Source organism: Phacochoerus africanus, chromosome 11 (genome assembly GCF_016906955.1).
Source record: "Phacochoerus africanus isolate WHEZ1 chromosome 11, ROS_Pafr_v1, whole genome shotgun sequence".
NCBI classification, from domain to species: Eukaryota; Metazoa; Chordata; class Mammalia; order Artiodactyla; family Suidae; genus Phacochoerus; species Phacochoerus africanus.
The window spans coordinates 130,264,165-130,287,762 of record NC_062554.1 but is presented as its reverse complement, the minus strand read 5'-3'; the positions used below and the strand labels follow the sequence as shown (position 1 = coordinate 130,287,762).

At 37.0% G+C, this 23,598-nt stretch overlaps 1 protein-coding gene across 1 annotated transcript in view; it reads left to right on the top strand.

Moving 5' to 3' along the window:
* PPP2R5A (protein phosphatase 2 regulatory subunit B'alpha) overlaps positions 1 to 23,598 on the top strand; it is a 74,947-nt gene that overhangs the window by 42,182 nt on the left and 9,167 nt on the right. Inside the window, exons 4-8 of the mRNA XM_047754283.1 lie at positions 14,788 to 14,880; positions 18,728 to 18,858; positions 20,009 to 20,068; positions 20,933 to 21,041; positions 21,846 to 21,899. Coding sequence (XP_047610239.1) covers positions 14,788 to 14,880; positions 18,728 to 18,858; positions 20,009 to 20,068; positions 20,933 to 21,041; positions 21,846 to 21,899 — 447 coding nt within the window. The remainder of the gene's footprint in view (positions 1 to 14,787; positions 14,881 to 18,727; positions 18,859 to 20,008; positions 20,069 to 20,932; positions 21,042 to 21,845; positions 21,900 to 23,598) is intronic.

The window sequence follows — 23,598 nt, the reverse complement described above, 5'->3', positions numbered from 1 at the left end:
CACAGCTCGTGGCAACATCAGATACTTCAACCCCTTGAGCAAGGTTAGGGATCGAACCTGCATCCTCATGGATGCTAGTCAGATTCATTTCTGCTGAGTCACAGTGTGAATTCTGAGTTTTGGCCTTTTCTTTTCTACCTAGAGAAGTTCCTTTAGTATCTGTTGTAAAACTGGTTTAGTGGTGCTGAATTCTCTTAATTCTTGCTTGTCTGTAAAGCTTTTGATTTCTTCTTCAAATCTGAATGAGAGCCTTGCTGGGTAGAGTAATCTCGGTCAGAGGTTTGTTTCCCTTGTATGTTACTTATTTCTTTTCCTTTAGGATACCGTTTTAATTTTTTTCTTTATTTTTTTTTTTAGTTATTTTCTTAGGGATTATATTAGCATCTTAAAACAATTTAGTTTGGTTGATTACTAACTGAGTTTTAGTAGTATACAGAACTTTGGTCCAGTATACCTCCATTTCTTCCCCTTCCTTTATGATATTATTTGTGGTATTATAGTCATGCACACATAAAACAGCATTTTATTGCATTTTGCTTTATTCACTTTGCAGATGTTCCATTTTTCATAAATTGAAGGTTTGTGGTAACCTTACATGCAACAAGTTCATCAGCATCATTTTTCCAACAGTATTTGCTTACTTCATGTTTCAGTATCACATTTTGGTCATTATGTGTATAACTTTTTCATTATTATATTTTTTATGGTGATCTGTGATCAGTGATCTTTGATGTTGTTATTTGTTATTGCAAAATGATTACATCCTGCTGAAGGCTCAGAGGATGGGCAGCATTTTTAGCAATAAAGTTTTTTTAAGTAATATATGTACAATTTTTTTAAATATAATGCTATTGCACAGTTAATAGACTATAGCATAAACATAACGTTTAGATGCATTGAGGAAACAAAAAAATTCATGTTTTGCTTTAGTGCAATATTCACTTTATTATGGTGATCTGGCACCAAACCCACAATATCTCCAAGCCGTACATAACAAAGTTTTATAATTATTGCTTTATGTGATTGACATGTAAAGCAGAAGAATAAGAGTTATAAATAAAAATACATTTATACTGTCTTTTATATTTACCTATGTAATTATCTTTACCCATATTCTTTATTTCTTCTTATGGATTGAGGTTATATATATGTCCTTTCATTTCATCCCAAAGAATTCTCTTTAGTATTTCTCATAGTGTGAGTCTGTTGGTGATAAAATCTCTCAGTATTTATTTGATTATCTGGGAATGTCTTAATTTCCCCTTCATTTTTGAAGGAGAGTTTTTCTGGGTATAGAATTCTTGGCTAACTGCTTTTTTTCTTTCAACACTTTGAAAGTATTATCCAATTTATTTTCAGGTGTCCATGGTTTTCTTGTGATAAGTCAGTTATTAATTTTATTTAAGATCTGATGTATAGGATGAGTTATTTTTCTCTTGCTGCTTTGAAAATTTTCTCTTTAACTTTTGTCAGTTTGATGATGGTATACCTAAATATGGATCTCTGACTTTATTCTACTTGAAGTTCATTGAGCCACAATTAGGAGTTCATTGTGGAAAAAAAAAAAAAGTTCATTGTATAAAATTAATATTTTTCATAAATTTTGAGTCTTTTAGCTATTCGAGTAATTTTTTCTTCCTCTTTCTCCTCTCCTTCTGAGGCTCCCATTATGTATGTGCTATTATGATTGATGATTTCCCACAGGTCTCTGAAGCGTTCATTTTGTCCTCAGTCTTTCTGCACCTCTAACAAGACTGTCTCGAATGACCCATCTTTATTCTGCTAGCTCAAATTGTTTTCCAATTTGAGCTTTTACTTTGCAAGTTTACTGAAGTCCTCACTCAGAAGTCCATCTCTGGGAGTTCCCGTCGTGGCGCAGTGGTTAACGAATCTGACTAGGAACCATGAGGTTGCGGGTTCGGTCCCTGCCCTTGCTCAGTGGGTTAACGATCCGGCGTTGCCGTGAGCTGTGGTGTAGGTTGCAGACGCGGCTCGGATCCCGAGTTGCTGTGGCTCTGGCGTAGGCCGGTGGCTACAGCTCCGATTCAGCCCCTAGCCTGGGATCCTCCATATGCAGCGGGAGCGGCCCAAGAAATAGCAACAACAACAACAAAAGACAAAAAAAAAAAAAAAAAAAAGGAAGTCCGTCTCTGAAGCCTGTCTTAGTTGAGATTGAGGGAGGGATAGTCTTCCTGCCCTAATGCCATCGTGTGACAGGTCATACTTCAGAATTTTTAGAAACACTTATATAAATAGGACCAATTCTTCCATTAAACCTTCCCAGACTAATTCTATCAAGCCCTTACTGCTTTATTCAAACATCTCCTCAAATATATGGCTTTAACATGATATCTAAAGTTCACTCAGTTGAATCACATTGGCACTGTCTTACTTGATACTTCGGTAATTAGAACTCTTTAGCTAGGATTCTGGGTAGAGCATCTTATACCTCTTTTGCTGTATTATGAAAATACAAAGATTCCACTATAGCTGTAAAATACACTTAATGTGTGTTTAGTGTTTCTTCTGCACATGTTCCTATATAGCTAGGCTTTATGATTATTGGTTTTTTATTACATGCATTAGGTTTTTTTTTTTTTTTTCCCAAAATGTCTAATTAAAAGGCTCTGATAAGGGAGTTCCCACCATTGTGTAGTTCAGTGGGTTATGAACCCAACTAGTATCCATGAGGGTGTAGGTTTAATCCCTGGCCTTGCTCATTGGGTTAAGAATCTGGCATTGCCATGAGCTATGAGGTAGGTCACAGATGTGGCTCGGATCCTCTGTTGCTCTGGCTGTGGCATAGGCCAGCAGCTGCAGCTCCAATTCAGCACCTATCCTGGGAACTTCCATATGCCAAAAGTGCAGCCCTAAAAAGAGGAAAAAAAAATGCTCTGAGAAGACTCATATGACACCTTCAGTTTACAGATATTTTCTTTTTTTTAAAGTTATTTTTAATTACTCAGTGAATTTATTACATTTATAGTTACACAATGATCATCACAATCCAGTTTTATAGTATTTCCATCTCACACCCCCAGCGCATCCCCTCACCCCCCAACCCATCTCCTTTGGAAACTGTAAGTTTTTCAAATATTTTCTTACTTGTAAAATAAGCAAAGCTTTGAGTGAAAAAGTAAAAGTCACCCTTGCCCAAAGCTTCAACTATGACTTTAATATTTTCTTATTGAAGTATAGTTGATCTACAGTATTAGTTTCAGGCTGTACAATGTAGTGATTCAAAATTTTTATAATCATAATCCATTATAGTTATTGTAAAATATTGGCTGTATTTCCTATAATGTACAGTATATCCTTCTAGCTTATTTATTTTACACATAGTAGTTTATGCATCCTAATCCCCTACTCTGTCTTGTCCTCCCCCTCTTCCTTCTCCCCACTGGTAACCACTAGTTCTCTGTATCTGTGAGTTTGCTTCTTTTTTGTTACATTCACTGGTCTGTTTATTTTTTCAATTCTGCACATAAGTTATATGATATTTGTCTTTCACTGTCTGACTTAGCATAATACCCTCTAAGTCTGTCTATGTTGTTGCAAATGGCAAAATTTCATTCTTTTTTTATGGTTGAATAAGTATTCTTATGTGTGTGTATGTGTGTACATACCACATCTTTTTTATCTGTCCATCTGTTGGACACTTAGGTTGCTTCCTTATCTTGACTATTGTAAATAATGCTGCTGTGAATATTAGGGTGCATGTATCTTTTCAAATTAGTGTTTTTGTTTTCTTTGGATATATACCCAGGGGCAGATTTGGGGGTCATATGGTAGTTCTATTTTTAATTTTTTCAGAAACCTTCATACTGTTCTCCACAGTGGTTGCACCAATTTACTTTCCCACCAGCAGTGTACAAGGGTTCCTTTTTCTCCATATCCTCACCAGTATTTATTTGTGGTCATTTTGATGATAACCATTCTGACAGGATGACTCTCCTATTTCTTAGGTAGTATTAGTGACCTAAAATGTGTAGGCCAGCACAATGAAGTGTTCTAGTAAATTGAATGTATTTGCCTACATATGACCAACAGTATTCACTTATAAGATTGCAATGGACATCGAGGTACATGTATCGCTTTGAACTAGAATTTTTGCTAAAGCACTAAACTAATTAGCTAATTTTATTGTTTAGCTAATTATGTATACATCATCTTATTTAATCCCCATAGTAACACTTTAAAGTAGGTATTGTTCATACTTTATAGGTAAGCTTAGATGAAGCTAAAATGGATTAAGAATCCTGCCCGAGGTTATACAAAAAGTAAGTGGCAGAATAAGGTTTCCAAAAAAAAAAAAAAAAAACTGTTATTCCATAGTCCCTGCTTTCCATTATTAAAAACTTTACTGCCTCTCCTAGATATTATTGTCTATGACTCTAAAACAGATATATACAAATTCTTATAAAGTTTAACTTATGCTTTTTTAGTATCATTAAACACTAGTGAATAAAATCTCCCAAATTATTCCAGTAGCTATCACTTTTTCTTTTCAGCCCTCATAATGAATTTTTAAAGGTATAGTTATACAGGTACAGATGTGCCGTAGTTAAATGGAATAAAAGTTTGTATATGCACATTGTAAGAAGATATGAAAGAATTATTGGGAATTCCCGCTGTGGAACAGTGGGTTAAGTATCTGGCATTGCTGCATCTGTGGTGTAGGTCACAGCTACAGCTCACATTTGATTCCTGGCCCAGGAACTTCCATGTGCCCCAGGTACAGCAGAAAAGAAAAGAAAAGAAAAAAAAAAGATACAAGAAATTATTATCATTACAAAGTATGGTGAAATGAAAATGATTCTGGTGACAGACTCTGCTCAAATCCCAGTTTCAAACTTTTCTACAGAAACGGTGTTAGTTAAGCTGCATGATTTCTCTGCATCCTCCTTTATGAAACTGGCATAAAACAGAGTTGTGTAAGAATTGAATGTGATAATGTATGCACAGAACTTAGCACCATTTTGTAAACTACACTGTTTCCTTTTCTTCTTCCGTTTTCCTAAAAGATAACTACTTTTGAGGAGTTCCCGTTGTGGCACAGTGGAAATGAATCCGACTAGGACCCATGAGGTTGTGGGTTCGATCCCTGGCCTTGCTCAGTGGGTTAAAGATCCGGCGTTGCCGTGAGCTGAGGTGTAGGTTGCAGACGGGGCTCGGATCCTGTATTGCTGTGGCTCTGGCATAGGCCGGCGGCTACAGCTCCTATTAGACGCCTAGCCTGGGAACCTCCATATGCCGCGCCAGGGGCCCGAGAAGTGGCAAAAAGACAAAAAAGAAAAAAAGAAAAAGATACTACTTTTGAGATTTATGAAGTGTATACTTTTTCTTACCATTACCTCTGTGCTAATGCCTTTAAGTGACACCCTTGGTTCCCTCTTTTGTAGCTAGTTTATTGATTTTTTAGAACGAACAATATTGAAATTAATTAGTAAGTGTCTTTTCTTCCCCACTTCCTTCCTCTCTAGCATCTGATGTAAGGTAATAGCCTTTACTCTCATAGTAAATACGTATATGGCAATTTGAAGCTTCTTCTACTTCCCATATTCTTTTTCCTTTCCTCCAACTCCATATTTTTGATAGTTGTGTTAATATTTACAATTAGAACAGGTAACTAATTTTATACTATCCTGTCACCATTATGGCATAAAGTCATTAGTTCTACAGGTAATATTTACTGTCAATCCTATATCAAGGTGTCTCTGATCATTTCTTGGTTATTTGAAGCTCATTCTTTAGTAGAAGAGCTCGTAGGAACATTATTTCCTGAGTTCTTGCATGTTTCATAGCAGTTTATTTCTAGCGTTTATATTTAGAGATCAACTTTAATTGATGTTCAACTTCTTAATTTCCTTAAGTACCTTAAATCTGTTATTCTATTCCATTCTTCGTGACCTCAGTCTGATTTTTTTTCTCCTTATATTCCTGTTATTTTTGCTTGAATGCCCAAAGGATGTTTTTCCTTTAATGTCCAATTGTTTTCATTAGTATATAGGTAAATGTTGATTTTTTCTAGGTCAGTTTCACTAGTTGAATAGTATTCTTTCACTATAAAAGCTCACTTTTATTTCTGGAAAGTTTTCTTCAATAATACTGTTTAGTGTTTCTTTTGTTCCACCACTTTGTTTTTCTTCTTAGGGAATACCTGCTATTAATATGTTGGCTCTTCTTTGCTTCTATCTGTATATCTCACTTGGCCTTGAAATCTTTTTTTTTAAATCTCTTTCTTCATTCTGTTGGATTGTTTTTAATTTTTTTTCTATCCTCTTTTTTATTATTCCATTACTCTTGTTGAAAAGCAGACTGACAGAATGAATATTTAGTTTTTCCATGAGACATGCAGGGGAAGGGAATGGGAGTTAGATTAGCTAACCAGCAATGCCTGCCACAGGCTTGAATCACTGAGGGCAAGAGTCTGTCCTGAATAAAATGAAAAATGATAGATTTGTTAATGACGGTAAATGGACAGCATCAGCTATTTTGTACCTAATTCCTGGGAGATAGAGAGGAACCTTGTTAATGGGTATTAGTTATTACTTTAAATTATGTTGTTGATTTTTTATTTTGCCAGGACTTGTATTTTTAGTGCCACTTCATTTTATTTTTATTATAAAAGACAAGAGAAATTAATTTATATTCTAAACTATTTTGGACATTCTAAAGCAGTAGTCAGCCTCATTGTTTATTCACTGTGTCTAGCACCTATATATCTAAATAAAATGGAAGAGGAAATTTAGAATTAGTGTAAACCGATAAGTTTTAAGGTTTATCAGCACATTAGAGCTTACAGAATTAGAAAATCTTAAGTGATAAACTGTTCTTTAATAGCACTGTGTATAGTTCATCTGAAATTTCATGCCATAGTTGTGTAAAATTAATGATACTATGTTTAATAATGCAAAGCTTTTAAAAGCATGAAATTCTCATTAGCTGTCAAGTTATATATTTTTTAATCACATGCAGTTGGTTAACCTAAAAGAAATCTCCTCAGTCTTTGAATTTTTTTTTGGCGGGAGTGGGGGGAGGGCGCCCCCACATGTGTCACATGAAGGTTCCCAGGCTAGGAGTTGAACTGAAGCTACAGCTGCCGGACTGCGCCACAGCCACAGCAACGCAGGATCCGAGCCACGTCTGTGACACAGCACAGCTCATGGCAACGCTGGATCCTTAATCCACTGAGTGAGGCCAGGGATTGAACCCTCAACCTCATGGTTACTAGTCGGATTCATTTCCACTGTGCCACAACGGAAACTCCAGTCTTTGAACTTTTAAAAACAGTTTTTCCATTAAGATGTTTTAATATGCCTTTGGGAATAAACAGTAAAAGTTCAGCCATATATAAACAACATGCTTTCTATTTTTCACTGGTCTGATTTGAAGTTTCATGTAAATTCTCTGAAACTAGTTCTTAACATTTTAGGAGATGGTGAGGTGCTTTCAAAATATGATTTTTTTTAAAAAATGTGTTTTCTCTCAAGACAGATTTATAGATACAGACAAGAAATAATTATTCCATGGTCCCCTGATTAAAAGGCTCTGCCCTGGATATATATATTTATAGTTAAAAATCTGTTTAATAACTAAACTTTGACAGACAGTTCTTAAATTTGTCACATGGTCTGCTAAATACTGTGAACTGTTTGATAGGATTTGTCAGTGTATTGTAGCTACATCATTATTTAATAATACATTTTTTAGAATGGAATGTTACTTCTCTTCTGGCAAATAAAGTTAGAGTGTAGCACTGAGGAAATTTTACCTTTAGCTTATCAAGTCTTTGATGTTAGAAATTAGTTTGATAGGGTAAAAAAAGCATTCAGTTTAGCTAAGGGAGTAATAACAAGTAATTTCAAAAACTTCTCAAATTTTTGTTTCTTCAACTTTTTTGAGAATTTTCTAAAAATGTGCTAATTTATAATTTCTCTCTTTTCCTTTTTTTTCACACTGTAATGGAAATACTAATGAGCAATGGAATAATGGAATAAAGAAACATAGAAGAAAAGAACAAAAGACCATTTGAGTACTAGGGAATTGGTCATAGCTTCTAACTTACTAAGTATTACATGATAATTATTAATGTACAACAGTTATAAGTAATTTTAAAATTTCTTTCCCAAGTATTACTGCTTTATATTTATTGAAGACCAACAAGACAGTAATTTTCTGTATACCTACTCTTAGATAATTAGGCATGGCTGCTATACTAGCCTGGAGTTCAGGCAGATTAGTATTTTTCTTTTATCAATTATTTTCTTTATTAGCACAGATAATTAATATATAATTATGTAGGATACCGGATAGAACATAGACCCTTTTAGAATAACCTGATTTTAACGACCAGAGGCTCTTCTTTATTGATTTATATAATTAGAAATTTAAACCAGGGACATAAATATTTTATAACACACACCTTTACACTCAGATAGCTCCTGACTAGATACTCTGTCACAAATATTTGCATGTTCTAAAGGGCCCAAACTTATAGGGACCATAGCCTAATGCACTAACACTCACAGCAATAGAAAGGGGCATCTTTTATCCTCATGTTAGTATGAGAACATTTTTATTACTTTGACCTTTTTAATTGTAAATAGTTATTTGTTACTATCTTTTTAATTATTATGGTGAAAAGAGCAGGGGGAAAATAGGCTGATCATAGTTAAGCTATTTAAGTTTCATGCAGAATATTCCTATTTTTAAAAAGATTGCAGAGGAAAAAAAGATTCATATAGAGCTAAGACTTTGTTAGTGTTTGCAGTGTCCCAGGCAATGTTCTAGGCTCTTAATATATCTCATGTAGTTTAGTATATGTCAGTTCTTATATAACTTTTTTCAAGTATTGAATCAATTTTTAAAACCCTGGTTAAATTAGCTCCCTCTTAATAGAGGTTGAAAAACATTCAGTCACTCTACTCCTTGAGAAAGAGCCTCTGTGTATTTGCAGATAGTTACAGTTACTTTGAAGTTTTTGCCTTTCTAGGCCAAACATTTCTAGTCCTTAAGCTTTTTGTAAAGGTCTTATTTTCAAATATTTTAATGATCTATACTGTTTTGGTCATACCTTCCAAAATCTTTTATTGGTAAAGACCAGAATTTTATATGTTTTATTTTAACTGCTAGGAAAGACACAGTCAGTAGTGAGTAGAATGGTAAGATTACCCTTCATTCCTTATACTTTTTAGTTCTCTTTCATCGAAAAGGCATTTTGTTCGTTTGTCTGTCTGTTTATAGAAGTAGGAGGACCAGCTGTACATTGAACATACATGAAGTTTGTCATTTTATTAGAGAAGTAAACCCATTGCTAAAAGTGTCTTATTGTTCTTCACAGCACTCTTTCTTAGGTTCTTGGAGCAAATTATTTCTTCATATAGAAGAATATAGAGAAACTTTAATACAGAAATATAGCCTCTCAACTACTGTGGTTTTCATTCAACAAATATTTATCGAGTGTCTGTTGTTTTCCAGGAATTATTCTTAATATTTGGGGTAAAGTGTTAAACTAATATGCAAACTGTCTTATATTCTAGGGGGAAAGAATAACTAATACTATGTCAGGGCGTGATAAATACAAGAAAAAAAGCAGTGCAGGTTAAAGCGTATGGCAAGAGTGACAGTAGGGACAGGGTGCAGTTTTATGGAAGAGTAGTCTTAGTTGTGCCATATTGAAGATTTTTAGCTCTTTAGATGACTAGTGTTTGTTCTGCCTTTGGGATTATTCAACATGTATTTAGATAACCTTTTGTCATCATTTCTTCAGTGGTGCTAAGTTGGTTGCATAAAAGTAGTTTGCTGTTAATCTTTTTTTTTTTTTAGGGCTGCACCTGTGGCATATGGAGGTTCCAGGCTAGGGCTTGAATTGGAACTGCAGCTGCCAACCTTTGCCACAGCAATATCAGATCTGAGCCACGTCTGCAGCCTATACCACAGCTCATGGCACTGCCAGATCCTTTAATCCACTGAGTGAGCCAGGGGTTGAACCAGCATCCTCATGGATACTAGTTGGATTCTTAACTTTGCTGAGCCACAGCAGGAACTCCAGTTTGCTGCTAATCTTGACTGGTCACTTAATTCACTGTATCAGGTAAATGATGCAGATGAAAACTATGTAAGAAATAATATGTCATACTTGTGATAGGCGCAGGTTTCAGTTATATGTGTCATTTAGAGGATTCATTTTAATTTGGAACTTGGTGTCATGTAAGTCTCCCAAAAGACATGCTATTACTCTTAAAACTAAAAAACCATAAGCCCTGCATTTCTGATACAGGTCTTAAGAGATAGAGTATATAAGCTAATGCATGCCATACTTGACTCAGGTTTGGCTTGGTCCCACCTTTTCATGGCTTTTAACTTGGGATCTGCGTGAAGATTCTGAGTTTCTGATTTCATACCCACCAGCCTATACCCTTTATAAGACAAGTTCTACCTTTCTTATAAAAGCCCTCCTCTTCCTTCTTGACTGATCATCTCTGATGCAGGGCTCAAGTTGTATGTCATCCTTAAAACATTTCCTATTGACCTTATTCCACAGTGATATAACCCCTTTCTGAATGTCTCCTGCTCTCATAGTTTATGCCATATAATTTTTATGTGTATGCAGTTTTACATGTGTTTATTTGTGCCTTAGCTCCCTAACAAGTGAATGAACTTCTTGGAGCTTTATGGTGCCTAATGTCTGTTGACCCTGAGCATAGCTAAAGGAAAACTTGTTTCTTCTACCCCCAACACTTCTGGCTTCAAATATATAGATTTTTCACAACAAGAAATTCTCGGATTCTCTGTGAACACCAACTGGGTGTACTACAGTTTATTCATTTTTGACACTAACTTCCCAGAGTCAGCAAAGAGTGCGCAGGTTACGGGCTCATCCAGCAAGACTGCTCCTCACCTCAGACGGCATTCATGAGCCTGGGCCTGCCATACTCCTGACTAACTGGCTATAAATCTGGGTTTACCATGAGCTACTCTTCGGGTTCAGTAATTTGCTACAGCTCACAGACAGGGAAACTTTTTTTTTTGTCTTTTCTAGGGTGACATATGGAGGTTCCCAGACTAGGGGTCTAATCAGAGACATAGCTGCCGGCCTACACCACAGCCACAGCAACGTGGGATCTGAGCTGTGTCTGCAACCTACACCACAGCGCACGGCAATGCTGGATCCTTAACCCACTGAGCGAGGCCAGGGATTGAACCTTCAACTTCAGGGTTCCTAGTCAGATTCGTTAACCACTGAGCCACAACGGGAACTCCGACCCAGGGAAACTCTTTACTTACTGTTACCAGTTTATTATAAAGGATGCAACTCAGCAACAGCCAAGTAGAAGAAATGCATAGAGTAAGGTGTGGAGAAGTGGCTCAGATTCCCCTGTACCACCCTCTCACCTCCTTGATGTGTTCACCAGTCCAGAAGGTCTCCACACCCCTTTGTTGAGGATTTTTTTTTTGATAGTTCCACTAGGTAGTCATGTTTAAACTGCTGATTAAACTGTCTCCAGCCCTTACTCTCTTCCTGGAGCGTGAGGGGTTGGGAATGAACTTTCTAACCCTCTAATCCTTTGGTTGGTTCCTTTCGTAACTCATTTGCATGGTCCACAGTCACCTTAATAGTATAAACTCAGATATGGTTGAAAGAGTAACAAAAGATTTTTCTCTCACTCAGTCACTCAGGAAATTCCAAAGGTTTAGGAGCCCTGTGCCAGTAACCAGGGATGAAGACCAAGTATAGATTTCTAATTTTGCCACGATATCACAGTAGCCCAGTATTAGAGATGAAAAGAGGCGCTACTCAAATTGTGCCAGTGAAACTGCATAGCAGTTCACAAGAATGTACGCTTTACAGGACTCTGTGGTAACTTCTATGTATCTTTTTCTTTTCTTTTCTTTTTTGCCCCTCTCCACAACCCTGCGTATGGAATTCCCAGGCCAGGGATCAGATCCAAGCCACAGTAGCCACCTACACCACATCTGTGGCAACACCAGATCCGATAACCCACTGTGCTGCAGAGACACTGCCCTTCCTATTTTGCTGTAGCAGGAACTCCAACTTTCGTATATCTTTTTGTATGTGTTATCCCAAAGCAAAATTATCTATATAGCTAGAAACTTACTTTTAAACAGAAAAATATCAACCTCTATTATTTCTTATTATATCATTAATTCATACTTAGTATACTTAAATGTTAAGTTGGATAATAATAGACTAGATAAGCATTAGTCTTTTTTTGCACGGTTGGACAAAGATGCATCAAACAGAACTATTTAGTCAGATCCCCAAATTGTTGTTAGCCTTAGCTTTTTTTTTTTTGGTCTTTTTTTTGCCTTTTCTAGGGCCGATCCTGCAGCATATGGAGGTTCCCAGGCTAGGGGTCTAATCAGAGCTGTAGCCACCGGCCTACACCAGAGCCACAGCAATGCGGGATCTGAGCTGTGTCTGCGACCTACACCACAGCTCACGGCAACACCAGATCCTTAACCCACTGAGCGAGGCCAGGGATTGAACCCGCAACTTCAGGGTTCCTAGTCAGATTCGTTAACCACTGAGCCACGATGGGAACTCCAGCCTTAGCATATTAATGAACTCATATCAGTAAAAATTTGCTATTCTGTGGTGAATGATAGGGCCCAGATGTTAGTGCTTTTTGGTATATTGTGAAGGCTGTAAATTTAGTGTAGACACCCCCCACCCCTCAGTATGTGGGCTGACTGGCTGCCCAAATGCTATTGAATGACTTGTTTTTACTTGGGGATCTAATCTTCCTTACTAACTTCTGGGGTGTCTGCTTGAGATGTTTTAATAGCCAATAAATTAAGGCACATTTTGTGCTAAACTCTGGCCTTTGGAAGTTCCCATTGTGGCTCAGCAGGTTATGAACCTGACCTAGTATCCATGGGGACGTGGGTTTGATCCCTGGCCTCCTCACTCAGTGGGTTAAGGATTCAGTGTTGCTGTGAGCTGTGGTGTAGGTCAAAGATGTGGCTTGGATACCACACTGCTGTGGCTATGGTGTAGGCCAGCAGCTACAGCTCCAATGTGACCCCTGGCCTGGGAACTTCCATATGCTGCAGGTGCGGCTCTAAAAAATAAAAGCAAACAAACAAACAAACAAACAAAAAACCTCTTGCCTTTTATAGCTACTAGATTACCATAGGAAAAAACTGCTGTTTTTGCCTTTCTTCTTGAAAGGTTGGGATGTAGCCGTCGTGTAGGTAAGTTGAACTAAACATTACTTTTAATTCTGATTTGTGGTGGCAAGTGAACATTTTGCTATTACAGTAGCCCCCCCACCCCCCTCATCTGTGGTTTTGCTTTCTGCAGTTTGTAACCAGGGGTCAGCCACAACTCAAAAATTACAGAAATAAGCAATTTTAAGCTTTAAATTGTGGACCATTCTGAGTAGCAAGTTGACATCTTCCACAGTCCTGTCAGTGATATGAGTCATTTCTTTGTCTAGCATATCCCACCCATCAGTCACTTAGTAGCTGCCTCTGTTACCAAATCAACTGTCATGGTGTCTCAGTGCTTGTGTTCAAGTGATCCTTATTTTACTGAATAACAGCCCCGAAGCGTGAGAGTGGTGAGGCTGGCAATTAAGATCTGCCAAAGAGAAGCTGTAAAGTGCTTCCTTTAAGTGAAAAGGTGGAAGTTCTCAATAAGGAAAGAAAAAAGCAAAAAAGCTTATGTTGAGGTTAAGATCTAAGGTAAGAATGAACCTTTTATCTGTGAAATTGTGAAGGAAGAAAACACGCTGATTTTGCTATCACACCTCCAACTGCAAAAGTTAAGGCCAAATTGCATGATAAGTGCTTAGTTAAGATGGAAAGGATGTTAAATTTGAACTGAAAATAGAGTTCAGTGCCACCCTAGGTTTCAGGCATCCAGTTGGGGTCTTAGGACATAATCCCCATGGATAAGTGGGAACTACTCTATTTTTAAGATACTTTTTTTCTTCTGGCTGTGCTGCAGCATGCAAAATTTCTTGCCAGAGATTGAACCCAAGCTACAGCAGTGACAATGAAGAATCCTTAATCACTTGGCCACCAGGGAACTCCAGCATTTTTTAAGTAGAAAGCTTGTTACGACTTTTAGTTTATTCACTGTTTTGAACTGACATTCCTTCCTGAGCCCGGTGCTTATATGATTTGGCTCATTCTTCCCCAAGTGTGGATAAGATATCCCAGTTTCAATTTACTTTTTCCCACTAGTTGGAGTGCAAAATATTTTCTAAATTAAATATCTTATAGGTATTATCTTTGTTTTCTGGTTCCTATATAAGTTTACATTTTCAATGAATGATTCAGAGTAATAAATAAATCACAAAATTTATCAGCTTAGGAGACCAAATTCTAAGTATATATTTAGTTTTTTTTGTTTTTTTTTTAACACTGTCCCAACTCATCTCATTCTTTTTTTTTTTTTTGCCTTTTCTAGGGCTGCTTCTGTGGCACATGGAGGTTCCCAGGCTAGGGGTCCAATCAGAGCTGTAGCCACCGGCCTACACCAGAGCCACAGCAACACGGGATCTGAGCCACATCTGCGACCTACACCACAGCCCATGGCAATGCCAGATCCTTAACCCACTGAGCAAGGCCAGGGGTCGAACCCTCAACCTCATAGTTCTTAGTCGGATCTGTTAACCACTGAGCCACAGCAGGAACTCCTCATCTCATTTTTAGTGAGATCTGAAATCTCCTTATTAAGTTGGTAAGGGAGATGTGGTTTGGGTATGAAGTGACTTAGAGTAAGATTTTATAGGCTTTTATTTTCTCTTATAGTTGGTGTATGAATTCTTCTTAAGATTTTTGGAGAGCCCTGATTTCCAGCCTAGCATTGCCAAGCGATACATTGATCAGAAATTTGTACAACAGGTAAAGAATTCTTATGTCTTAAATTTTCTTATATTCATCTTAGCAATGATTTATTAATTTGTGATTAAAATAGTCTTTCAAAACGTGAATGATTTCAATTTAAAAGCACTTAATATTCTTGCCAGACAATCAGAGTAAAAGTAAAGTAGCTTTGAGTGTAAAGAGTATTTTTAATCAAAGGTAGCTTCTATTAAAGTCAGTCAGATTATCCTGTCCAGTCCTAAATTCTCATACTTGTTTTATGAAGATCAGAAAAAGCAAGCCTTTCTGGAATATCTGAGAAAATGTGGTATAACCATGCAGTCCAAGGGCAAACCTTTTTAAAAATTTAAAGTCTTTGAACTAGACATGTGTTGTAAGCATTGTGACTTTGAAATGACAGAGAGGGGAAAATAGAAATGGAACCTTTGCTAGAAGTTTGGGGTTTATGCTCCCCCCCTACCCCGCCCCCACCGCACCTTAGGTATTCTCGCCGCCCAGTTCCTAAACCACAGATCTTTAAGAAGAAAGGGAGATAAAGTTAAACATATGTGATACCTTCTTTCTTTTTATAAATCATTTATTAGCTTTGTTTATTAGGGTTTTTGGTGAACCTAAATACTCAAAATTAATTTCTCAGATGATGTTCATTTTAATATTTATTTAAAAATCTTTTCAACAATGTAAAGGCCATTTTTTTCCTTCTTTTTATGGTCACACCTGCAGCATATGAAAGTTCCTGGGCTAAGGGTTGAATCAGAGCTGTAGCTGAGGCCTTCGCCACAGCCATGGCAGTACCAGATACAAGCCATAGCTGCAGCATTTGTCGCAGCTTGCTGCAATGCTGGATCTTTAACCTGCCGAGTGAGGCCAGGGATGAAACCTACATCCTCACAAACACTATGTTTGGTCCTTAATTCGCTGAGCCACAATGGGAACTTCTAAAGGTGTTTTTTTAACTATGTGGAATTTGCTGGCCCTAGACAAGTTGTGAAGTAGGCCAAGCCTTTGTGTCCATTTTCTCCTTTGGAATACTTAACGGTAAGTAAGGTCTCATTAGGAATTTGATACTGTCATTTTCTAGAGGAATTAGCTTTTCTTCTTCTTCTTCTTCTTTTTAAGGTTGCACCTGCAGCATGTGGAAGTTCCCAGGCTGGGGGTCAAATTGGAGTTGCAGCTGCTGGCCCACACCACAGCCACAGCAACTCCAGATCCGAGCCGATCTGTAACCTAACACAGATCCGAGCTGCATCTGTGACCTACACCACAGCTCATAGCAACACCAGATCTTTAACCCACTGAGCAAGGCCAGGGATCAAACTGCAACCTCGTGGATACTAGTCGGGTTCCTTACCACTGAGCCATAGCAGGAACTCCTAGAGTAATCAGCACTTAAAGAAAGGTAGAAGATGGGCAGAGGGGAGGTAATGAAGTGCTGAGGCCAGGTTTAAAGGTATTACAAGGGCCTTTGCTACTGTCTTCCCACCAGTTTGTGTCCCCTGTGAGGAAGATGATGTGAACATGAGTTCCACATATTTGGAGTTCATTTTTAGTCAATTGTTGTCATTACCCCTGATCTCATATAAGGTATTTTGACTAGTTGCTATAAAGTATTGATAAACAAAGAACATTGTCAAGAATATGTCTTTCAACGATTCAAATAGCTCTTCCCCAATTATGAAGAAATATTAGGTGTGTGTCAACAGTAAAATGTTAATTTCATTTCACTAGCAAGTAAAAATCAGTCAGATTAAATAGTTATTTTGGTCATTGCAAATGAATGCATAATTATTTCCTTCTGTAGCTCTTGTGTGCTCCAAAAGGAATAGAGTATATGAAGGAACTCTGATGATGCCATATTAAAGTGTATTTAAGATAATAGCAGATTGAGTGGAGCAGCTGCTTTAGAGCTTCCTCACTGTAGAGCTTTAGGTCTTTTGGCTGTTGGATTACTCAGCAAGGGGAAGAAGTAGGGGAAACAAGAACACTGGTAGGTTGGGACCCTTTTCTACCTTCTGCTCTAAATGTCTGAATTATCTGAGAAGTCATGGCCCAGTAATGTGTTTCTAGAAGTTTAAGTCACTGCTTTCACAGCTCACTTCTGTGAGGTATTCTTAATGTGTTGCTTTAATATATAGTACTATGGGAATTCTCGGCTTTTGTATTTTTTAATTATTTGATTAGGTGGTAAGTTTTAAGACTTAGAAGTACAGGAGAAAAATCTAAAGTATAAATTTAGACATTCATTATTTGAAGAGAAGTAATCAAGTGCATGATTCCAGGTTATGTTCAAATCGTGGGATTTCAGGAGGAGGAAGAGAGGGATTATTGAGTGCTTTTTATGTGCCAGGCACTGTCCTTATATGCCTTTTTTTTTTTTAAGGGTGTTACTCTCAGCATATGGAAGTTGCCAGGCTAGGGGTCGAAACAGAACTGCCGCTGCCATACCACAGCCACAGCAATGCAGGATCCAAGCCACATCTGCAGACTACACCACAGTTCACAGCAACGCCAGATGCCTGACCCACCGTGTGAGGCTAGGGATTAAACCCGCATCCTCATGGATACTAGTCAGGTTCATTAAATGTTGAGCCATGACGGGAACTCCGGAACTGACTTTTAAATAGAAATCTGTAGTCTCATCTTTTGTTTCAATGTTATTTCATGAATGATTTTCACTGTATTAACATGTATCTACCAATATTTTGCCTACTAAATGTTAATTTTTGAGCTGTTGGCATTGTGACTGCTGGAATATTTAGTGTAAAATCATAAGAAAAGAAAGTTTGTATAAATTTTCCTGGTAAACTAGAAATACACATTCGTGAGTGCATATTTTTTAAACTTCATTTATTTAACAATTTGCAGTCTATAAGCTTAGGATTTTATATGTAATTTTGACATATCAGAAATCTCTTAAATTTCAAATTTTAATTTTAAAAGTAATTTTAAAGTAATTATGAGCCATGTTTAATAGTCAAGAGTAGGACAGCATTTTTTTTTTTTTTTTTTTTTGTCTGTTGTTGTTGTTGTTGTTGCTATTTCTTGGGCCGCTCCCGCGGCATATGGAGGTTCCCAGGCTAGGGGTTGAATCGGAGCTGTAACCACCAGCCTACGCCAGAGCCACAGCCAGAGCCACAGCAACGCAGGATCCGAGCCGCGTCTGCAACCTACACCACAGCTCACGGCAACGCCGGATCGTTCACCCACTGAGCAAGGGCAGGGACCGAACCCGCAACCTCATGGTTCCTAGTCGGATTCATTAACCACTGTGCCACGACGGGAACTCCTAGGACAGCATTTAAAATTGAGTAGCAAGGCAAAAAAAAAAACAAAAAAAAAAAACAAAAAAACCCAAAAAACTCCACATTTTGATTTTTTTTTTTCTTTTTGCCATTTCTTGGGCCACTCTCGCGGCATATGGAGGTTCCCAGGCTAGGGGTCGAATCGGAGCTGTAGCCACCGGCCTAGGCCAGAGCCACAGCAACGCGGGATCCGAGCCACGTCTGCAACCTACACCACAGCTCACGGCAACACCGGATGATTAACCCACTGAGCAAGGGCAGGGACCGAACCCGCAACCTCATGGTTCCTAGTCGTTAACCACTGTGCCACGACGGGAACTCCAAAACTCCACATTTTGAAATGTTTGTATTATTTATTGTGTGTTGTTTTTCAAAATGAAGTAAAAAAAATACTAAACTTTTCTTTAGCTTCATTATTTAACAAGGATAAAATCAAACTGATTAAGCAGAATCTTTTAAAATTTTTAAAAGATTTTGTGTGTTATCTTAAAATCAAAATTAGAATAGAGTGAAGTTTTAGCTTGATTATTTTTTAAAAGTAATTTCTCAGATTTTTTTTAAAGCTCCTGGAGCTTTTTGATAGTGAAGATCCCAGAGAACGTGACTTCCTGAAGACTGTTCTGCATCGAATTTATGGGAAATTTCTTGGATTAAGAGCATTCATCAGAAAACAAATTAACAACATTTTTCTCAGGTAAATTGGTTGTGTATTCATATATAGCACTCCCCCCATATTTCCCTTTATTCCGGCTGCTTTAGTTTAATTTTTAATACTGAAATTTATAAACTTAGTAGAATTTGTCATTTTTAGCCATTTTTCTGCATGTCATTTTAGCCGTTTTTCTGCACATAACTTTTTAGAAATGTGTAACAACCTACTTCTTATCTAAGTGGATAGTAGTGGTGAAGAAAGTTTGTAATAGATAATACCAGTGTTAATCATGTTTAAAATGTATTGAGAGGAGAATTTGTCTAGTCATCTATTTGAGCAATTGCTTAAAAATTTTGAATGTAAATACTACTTAAATCAATAGCTCTTGCAAGTACTTTCATTGGCTTTTTTGACAAAGCTAATTTAATTTATATGGGGCCTGTCTTTGACTACTTTATAAATGATAATTCATTAAGTAGTTGCTGCCGATGAGGGGATTTTGCTTTTTAATACCCACATTTCAGGTTTGGTTTGGTTTGTTTTTATTGAAGATCCGGCAAAATTAGACTTGGCATTTTCCCATTGTAACAGTCAGAGATGAGTAGTAGCTGCCTCCTCTAGAGCGAGCAGCTTTCCCCAATTCTCTGTCATCTCCCCGGGGTCCACGTCCGTCATTTATCGTCTCTTCCCTGCCTGTCCGGTAGTCATTTGAGTTTATGACTCCCTACTTTAAAGGCAACCCTAATCTTTCTAAAGCTAGGCAGCCTATGTAGTTTAGGCTTAGAGAAATTCTAAATAAAAGCGGCTTTGTTACTTTTTGAGTCCTTTTTTCTCTTAGAGTTTCATATGAGTAGAGGTTTCCTATTTTGAGAAGTATTTCTTTGAGAAAAATCCATCTTTCATAGAAACTTTAAAGTAAAATAAACTATTCCAGATGGAATTAATTGTTATCTTAATATATGGCAAGTTTTAGCAAAAGTATATGTGATTTAATAGGAAATAGACATTCGTTTATAAGATAGCTAAGAAGTAACTGATTGGAGGCAAAAAGCTCACAGAGAGTTCCTAACGTGTGCTTGTACATTTATGTTCGCCCTTTGGCTGATCTCTTTATACCTTTCTGCCACTTACTCTCAGTTTAGTTTTCTGATGTTTGATTTTTTCATTTCATCTGTCTTTATTTTCCACTCAGGTTTATATATGAAACAGAGCATTTCAATGGTGTTGCTGAGCTCCTTGAAATATTAGGAAGGTAGGTCAGTTTTTTGATCTTTTTAAGAATTAAATAACTTTGAATGTTTTATGTATTAAAATATTAGCTGGGATTAGAGAAATGATTTTGTATTTTGGAGTTTAAATATAGAGCATAAGACATAGTTTCTCAACTGAATTCTTATTATAGCTTTTTAGATGGTCAGCATATTAAAGTACTGCCATGTAAGACATCTGGTTCAGAGGAGGCTTCTTCCTGCTTTTGAAGCTGTGGCATATTTTATGCCTGATTTTGCCAGACTGCCCTCAGAAACTTACAGAATCTGATTGGAAGAGATGAAATCAGCTATGGTGAACCTTTGACGAAGTTACAGTAATTCTTGTTCAGATGTTGCTAGACCATTCCTAAATCAATCTGCTCTTTTTAGAAGAATCTGTACCCTGTGATTTTTAGTTGATGTGAACATTCCACCTTTCTTATTCACCACGTAGCAGTATTAACTCGAGAGAAGTTTAGACCCTCTGTTAATATTTAGGGAATGGTTATGGAGAGAACTGAGTCTTAATTTCAGATCTCTCAATAAGTGAAGAGAAGCTCCCCATTTACTTCGGAAAATACTGAAAATTCTAACAGTATTGCGTATTGACTCCCCTGTGCTTTGGAGAAGAACTGGGACGTTAAATCGGCATTCCTGTTTTCTTTTGGGAAACTTTCATAGGGACAGCGGATGACTTAAAGGAACAGACTTCACAGCGATAGTCTGTCTAAAGTAGTTTGCAGATGAGGAAGCCATTCAACGCCAGGACGGAAGCAGAGCAATTCCTTATGTACTCATGGTTGTAATAACTTTTAGAAATAAAGTAGTAACTACTTAACCCTTCCCCTGCCTTTTTTTCCCTCCAGTATTATCAATGGCTTTGCATTGCCACTGAAAGCAGAACATAAACAATTTCTAATGAAGGTTCTTATTCCTATGCATACTGCGAAAGGATTAGCTTTGTTTCATGCTCAGGTAAGTTTCAGAAAAATTTCAGGTGGGAATGACTATTGCTACAAAGACTGATATAAAGGCAGAAAAATTGAGAAATATCAAGGTGGCAGTTTTAAGTATAATTAAGCAGTTTGCTTTGTAAGTTGCCCAAAGCAAATTTTTACTGTATCATACTTTTAAAGCATTGAGAGATTCAGTATTCTTAAATAAGCTCAGTGCACTCTTAAGTGTAGATGTAGGAAGGGTCACGTTCTCTTCTAGTCCAGGCCTTGACCTAGTTATCTGTGTGACTTTGAATGAATCCCACACACCTGCAGAATGTTCCATCTAGCCGTGGTGACCTAGTTAGAGAATGCTTTAGTTTCCTCTGTTAATACTCAGAGAATAATATATCAGCATAGGCATACATGTTAGCAACATACTGGAAAACTAAAATGTTAACTCCAGTCTTAGGTCAGTCCACTTTATCTGTTTTTTAATTTATTTATTTAGTGGGCTATAGTAAAATTGCTGATTTGTGAGATAAAGACAGTTACTTTTAATTCCCCAGAGAAGTGCTCTGTCACCTAAATGATAGAAGAAGATTGATATGCCCAACTACATTTCTCTAATATTTCAGTTAACTTAAAGTTCAGTAGTTACTACTGAAAAAGGACATGTTTTTTGAAGTAGAAGCTGCTTAGACAGTGACGAGTATATTCATTTTTATGTATTGTGATAAAGTTTGTCAAAATGAGAATGTTTTTGTTAGCTAAATATAAAAATCCTGCATTACTAAATATTATTTCACTCAGTAATATTTGTAAACTGTCCCTTGCATTTTAGCTAGCCTACTGTGTTGTACAGTTCCTGGAGAAAGATACAACACTAACAGAACCAGTAAGTGTTGGACTTATTTTTATGTTTTTGGTCTACATTGTAGCATTCCACTTTAACCCTCTTTCTATCCTCATAGAGTTATCAATAAGTAGTAGTAATATTTCTTAAACTATAAAATTATTTAGAAGAAGCAAAGTGACATTTGAAATCTGTATTTTAAAAAGTGAGGTTGGGACAGTGAGTTCTCATGAGTTATGAGGTATGCCTTGAATAACTTAAATATAGATTAATATTGAAATACAGTAGTTATGATGTATGATAACAGGATCAAAAGACTACAGCGAAATTTTATATACATAGTATCTTCAGTGATAGCCTTTTTAATCTTTTAAAATTAAAATATACTGTAAGGGTCCCCAAACTATTCCCTTGAGTTTTGTTTTGTCTTTAGAAGTAAGATTTTCCCCTCTTATTAAGAGTAATCCACATGATAGGGATTAAAAACATTTCCTTGCCTTTGGTGATTAAGATATATCTTAAATTTGTGGTTGCCAAGGGGAAGGAAGTGGGATGGACTGGGAATCTGGGGTTAATAGATGCAAACTATTGCATTTGGAATGGATAAGCAATGAGATCTTGCTGCATAGCACTGGGAACTATGTCTAGTCACTTGCAGGGAAGCATGATGGAGGATAATGTGAGAAAAAGAATGTGTATGTGTGACTGGGTCACCGTGCCGTACAGTAGAAAATTGACAGAACGCTGTAAACCAACTATAATGGAAAAAATAATCATTATAAAAAAAGATACAATCTTAGAATAATAGACTTTACTTTTTCAGCATAGCAATTCAGTCTTTGAATTTTACTGTTTGTCAATAACAAAGATTTAGGAGAGAATAAAAATGTTATCATGAAAATTGAAGGTTCAAGAAACAGAAGGTAAGTTTAGGGAAAGACAGAAAAGAGTAAAAGCATAGAAAATAACATTTTAACCTTGGTGAAATAAGTAGTTTGAGAGTTTTCTAGATATCCTAGATCTAAATATTTAAGAGTTCTTAAAGAATAGCAGAGGGTTTAAGGGATTTAAATTATAATATTTTCTTTATGTTAGAACTTTCTGAGGCTGGGGTGCTCGGAAAAAAGTATATGTACTTGGGGCCACACCCCACAGCATATGGAAATTCCCGGGCTAGGGGTCAAATCAGAGCTGCAGCTGCCAGCCTGTACCACAGCTACAGCAATGCCAGAGATAAGCCGCGTCTGCTTACCAGCTCATGGCAACACCAGATCCTCAACCCACTGAGCAAGGCCAGGGATTGAACCCGCATCCTCATGGATACTAGTCGGGTTCATTACCACTGAGCCACAGTGGGAACTCCTGACTTGAGCTTTGTCTTTGTAAAGGAATGAAAGTTACTCTTCCACTCTCTGATATTTAGAGTTTTAGACTCTTTACACTTGCAATTCTTTCTGGAAACAGCTAAAAACAGTTTTTAAAGACAAATCAGGAGAATTAGAAGCCCAGTATTTACATCAAACCACATAAACCTCTAAGGTGGATTAAATCTTAATACAAATCCATGATAACTCTCATTAGAATTGAGACAAAGAAAACCCATAATATAATAAGTCATGGTTCATGCTTGGTAAGTAATAAACAGATATAATTTAAATATGTGTAAGTTAAATTAATGAGTGGATTGGGGAGATAGGTGATTTCTTTTTAAAGAGTAAAACGTTAGGGAGAGGGATGAGGG